The 5,315-nt window shown below is 34.5% G+C and overlaps 1 protein-coding gene across 1 annotated transcript; it reads right to left on the reverse strand.

Moving 5' to 3' along the window:
* Positions 1-729: 729 nt before the first annotated feature.
* Positions 730-4,374, reverse strand: LOC107692108 (aquaporin-8-like). The gene is made up of 5 exons (XM_016491013.1): positions 3,728-4,374; positions 3,117-3,243; positions 2,150-2,364; positions 1,239-1,373; positions 730-979 (listed from the first exon to the last, which is right to left on the reverse strand). The coding sequence occupies exons 1-5, from the start codon at positions 4,252-4,254 to the stop codon at positions 937-939; spliced, it is 1,047 nt and encodes a 348-aa protein (XP_016346499.1). The 5' UTR covers positions 4,255-4,374; the 3' UTR covers positions 730-936.
* Between the last annotated feature and the right edge of the window lie 941 nt (positions 4,375-5,315).

A 5,315-nucleotide genomic window follows, 5' to 3' on the forward strand; every position in this document is an offset into this window, starting at 1 on the left:
AATAATGGCTCTCACTGTGGTTCGCTGGCGTCCCAAAGCTTTAGAAATGGCTTTATAACTTTTTCCAGACTGATAGATCTCAATTACTTTCTTTCTCATTTGTTTCTGAATTTCTTTGGATCTCGGCATGATGTCTAGCTTTTGAGGATCTTTTGGTCTACTTCACTTTGTCAGGCAGGTCCTATTTAAGGGATTTCTTGATTGCGAACAGGTGTGGCAGTAATCAGGCCTGGGTGTGGCTAGAGAAATTGAACTCAGGTGTGATAAACCACAGTTTTAACAGGGGGGCAAACACTTCTTCACACAGGGCCATGTAGTTTTGGATTTTGTTTTCCTTTAATAATAAAAACCTTCATTTAAAAACTGCATGTTGTGTTTACTTGTGTTATCTTTTACTAATATTTAAATTTGTTTGATGATCTGAAACATTAAAGTGTGACAAACATGCAAAAAAACAAGAAATCAGGACCAGAAATCACACCACTGTATATATATATATAAAAATTATATATACTGTATGTATGTATGTATATATATATATATATATATGAGACGATTTTTAGGTTCACTTTGTGAATGATATGTTGTCATGCTTAAAAAATGTAAACATTTATTTCATTGATTAATTAAACATTTATATTATAATTTTTGTTTGGGTCCTGCATATTTACATAGTATAAAGTGAAGAAATAGATGCAGGCAATTTCTAGGAAAAGACTTTATTAACAGAAAACATCAGAATACACAATGGCAGGCTATACTAACTAAAAAAAAAAAAACCAAAACAAATACACTTGACAAAGAGACAATGAAGCATCAGAATACAGAAAACTATAGAATACTTATATAAATGTTTGACAATATCATACAATGCTTTACAAGTTATCTCGAATTTAAAAAGCTTGCAACATGAGATCCTCTGAGGTCCCCTCTCCATCATTTGAAAATAACACGAATCTTCTTGTCTCCCACTACCAACCTAGAATGAATAATGCAATTGATCAGATACTTATGGATACTCAGATACTCATACTCGCATATTAAATATAAGGATTGAAAGTTTCAAACATAAAAACTCTAATGTACATAAAAAAATGAATGAACTATTAATTCTTGTTTCAATCTGATCCGCCTCAAAGTCAATAATTATATATACTTTAAGTTGATACAATAAATGACTTTACACTCTTCCTAGATGAAGAAAATCATTCATTGTGTAAGGTGAGCAGCAGGAATACCTCACAAGGCTGACAGTGACCAGAGCGCCAGTTAAAGGTCCCACCCAATATATCCAGTGGTACGTCCAGTGACCGGACACTATTGCTGGCCCGAAGGCCCGTGCTGGATTCATACATGCTCCTGATATTCCACCCCTGTTGGACATGGACGACGAAATCAGTGAAATCACTGAAAACTGAGAGGCTGGAAGACTGGCTTTAAAAAGTGACCCTAAATACAGCCCATTAGCACATTTTATTGTTAAGAATCATTATTTCCTATTGCCATTATTGTTCCAAGGCTGTTTAATGTCTTTGTTTCCTGTAACATATCCTGTGATGTTCGGTTTATTTGCTTCCCATGTTCATTAAGGACACCTCTGTCTCCACAATGAAACAAGTGTAGCAACTTGTGAGAAAATGAGACCATCAACATCTGCTTATAAAAGTATGTAATGTATATAATCAATGATTAGAAATGAGCTACAGAGGTAAAATCACTGTTATACATGACCACCACCCTAAATCTGAACGTTTCTACGTACAACGATATAAAGGATTTAAAAGACAACAAAAAAACCAACAACAAATAATAAAAACAAATGTGACCCTGGACCACAAAACCAGTCATAAGCTTTCCATTGATGTATGGTTTGTTAGGATAGGACAATATTTGGCTGAGATACAACTATTTGAAAATCTGGAATCTGAGGGTGTATATAAATTAGATACAGATGTTTAAACATGAATTTAAACAGATGTTTCCAGTCATTCCTATACTTAATATTTTTTAATATTTAACACAAATACTCTTTATGGCTGCAAAACAGAAGACTAATTTTTTCTTATTTAAAATATACTACAGCATAGTATTCTGTACAATAGGCTATATAATTTATTTGTGTAGTTTGTGTGAAATATTAGTTTCCTACCCAGCCAAAATATTTGCAGTCACAGTGAGTCCAATGCAGAAAGGAGCCAGATGACTTCGGGTCCTTACGTTCACGGCACCCATGCTGACAACCATAGTTAAGAAGAGCGTCATAATCATCTCTGCCAGAGTCGCAGAGCCAATGCCATGAGAGTACTGAACGGCATCAAATGCTGCTCCTGTTGCATTTCCAAATGCCTCATTTGTAGAGACAGCCTAAAGAAAAAAGAAGAAAAAAACCTCTTGAATCATGGAAAGTGAAAGTTTTATCAGTGTTAATGATTCAGTCATTTGCGCAATAAGGCTTCGCAATGTCGAGTCACAAACACAGTCACAAATATTAACAGAGAAGCTTGGACACATACTTTGGCGAGGCTGGCAGCAATCACTCCACCTAACATTTGTGAGAGCACATATGGCACCAGGAGCATCAGTTCCATTCCTCCGATAAGGTAAACGCACACGGACACGGCTGGATTAAAGTGACCACCACTGAAAAACAAGATCAGATAGTCGCATCAAATGTAAGCCATCATGCATAAATTATGTTTTGTTTTGGATCTCAGCCATGACAATTACACATTTCTGTTTTCATATTTCTATCGTTTTATAAGTTTTAAAATGTGTATAATTATAGTATAATTATAACAATTAGACTGTATTTGTTGTTACTTTTACCTTTTATTATTTGAAATAAAATGTTTCCTGTATGATAATTAAATTAGCATTTTGAATTACAATGCACACAATTTAAAACATCAATGTTTTCTTATGACAGTTACAGTAGTGAACTTGTAGTTAACCCTAACCCTAAGCTACATAGTGCAGGTAGTAGATTTCTAAAATTTTTTCATTTGTAGCAGATATATAGTAATATTATATATATATAGTCATTTGCGCAATAAGGCTTCGCAATGTCGAGTCACAAACACAGTCACAAATATTAACAGAGAAGCTTGGACACATACTTTGGCGAGGCTGGCAGCAATCACTCCACCTAACATTTGTGAGAGCACATATGGCACCAGGAGCATCAGTTCCATTCCTCCGATAAGGTAAACGCACACGGACACGGCTGGATTAAAGTGACCACCACTGAAAAACAAGATCAGATAGTCGCATCAAATGTAAGCCATCATGCATAAATTATGTTTTGTTTTGGATTGAATGGCTAAATTTCATTTTCTCCAATAAAACAGGTTAAGAACTTTAATATTCCTACAAGAAAATAATAATTTAAATAAAAAATAAATAAAGAACTCAAGAGTAAAATAAAAAAACTTTTTAAATTTGAATAAAAATATACATTTTTAAACGAAAAATAAAAAATATAAAATTAAACAATATTTTGCAGAGTAATCAGATATTTTAAGTAAATGCTAAATAAATGGCTTTCAAATGACAGTTTTGATTACATTAGTCATTGTTCAATGTAGACATTTAATATTTTTTATATTATAAATATAAAAACCTAATATAAATATCATAAACATTGTTTATATATATATTTTCATTTTTATTCTCTATTTAAAAGTCTAGTCATTTGCTAAATCAAGCACACAGGACATAAGGCAGTTACCTGATTTCTCCAAAAATGGCAATTGCTATAGACAGCGCTAGTCCATGTGCCAGGGCAGGCTGGATGCTCCCACTGATGCCCACGTTGCCCATGACCGACACACAGCCCACAAACATGAAGAGAGTGGAGCCGAGGACCTCCGCCAGGCACGGCTGAATGTAGTGCTCATAGAAGGACAACTTCTTAGGCTGATTCTGATGGGCATCCCCCCCATCGCCAGTGGATACTGTAAAGAGCTCCGACTTGGACTCGCCTGAGGTCATTTTGCCTGTCTGAGACTTCAGGTGATCTGTGCCCACACTGCGGCTTTGTACTGATAAAGGTGGACAGAGGATTGGGTGGAGTGGTGATAAGGCGGGCCAACAGCCTCCCCCGTCATCAATCTTGGAGGCTTGGGAAAAATACTTTACAATTACAGCAGTGGAGAGCATTGTTTGGGGGGTGACGGCTTCAGGATATTGCTTATCATCCACCAGTCTGTGATTACACAACTGAGGACAATAAAAACGTGCATAATGAACTCTCATGTCACTCAAGGTCTGCTTGACTGTTTTATGCAATTGAATTGATCTGATTGAATGCAGTTTCCCAAACTTTACAAATCTAATGGCATATTATAGATCGCTCTGCATTTCAGCATGGCCTGCAGCAGATTTTCCTGTACAGGCATCTGCATTTATCGCAGTAACATGCTCTTCTCTCGCTCATGCATTAATTCGGGGTTCCTGTGGCTGTAAATACAAGCACAAGGTCGGTTTGGGTTAATGTTTCTCTTCAGGGACTCACTGAATACAGAGAAAGACTGCAGGATGCCTGGCGTTGATGGCTACAGAGGAAACACTTCCTTTTTTTGTGTCTTTTAATCGCCTTTTGTTTTCTAAAACTATTTCCTTGAGATTATTTGTGACATTTGGAAAAAAACATACTCTACAGTTCAAAAGTTTAGGATCGTACGATTTTTAAATGTTTTTGAAAGAAGTCTCTTACGCTCATCAATGCTGCATTTATCTGATCAAAAATACAGTAAAAAAAATTATAATAAAAAAACAGTAATAGTGTGAAATATTATCACCATTTAAAAACTGTTTTGTATTTTAAAATGTAATTTATTCCTGAATTTTTAGCAGCCCTTACTCCAGAACTCATTTTAATATGCTGATTTGGTGTTCAAGAAACATTTCCTATTATTATTAATCCTGAGAACAGTTGTCCTGCTTAATATTCTTGATGAGGATTCTTTGATGAAAGTTCAATAGAACAGCATGTATTTAAAACAGAAATCTTTTATAACATTATAAATGTCTTACTGTCATTTTTGATCAATGTAATGCATCCTTGCTGAATAAAAGTATTAATTTCCTTTTCAAAAAAATGTTGAATGGTACTATGAAAAAAACCAACAACAAACAACTGTTGAATGGTACTATATAGTCAAAAAAAAAAACCATGGTATGACACAAACTTATGAGCTATTAAAGTAAAATTGTTTTGTTTTTTTATTTATTATTCTATACATATAATTATCAACCAACTTTACATTTTATTCAGAAGTAATTTAATTGAGGGCTGCTTATGACAAATTTATATG

The sequence above is a fragment of the Sinocyclocheilus anshuiensis genome, unplaced genomic scaffold (genome assembly GCF_001515605.1).
Source record: "Sinocyclocheilus anshuiensis isolate Anshui unplaced genomic scaffold, SAMN03320099.WGS_v1.1 scaffold726, whole genome shotgun sequence".
NCBI lineage: Eukaryota > Metazoa > Chordata > Actinopteri > Cypriniformes > Cyprinidae > Sinocyclocheilus > Sinocyclocheilus anshuiensis.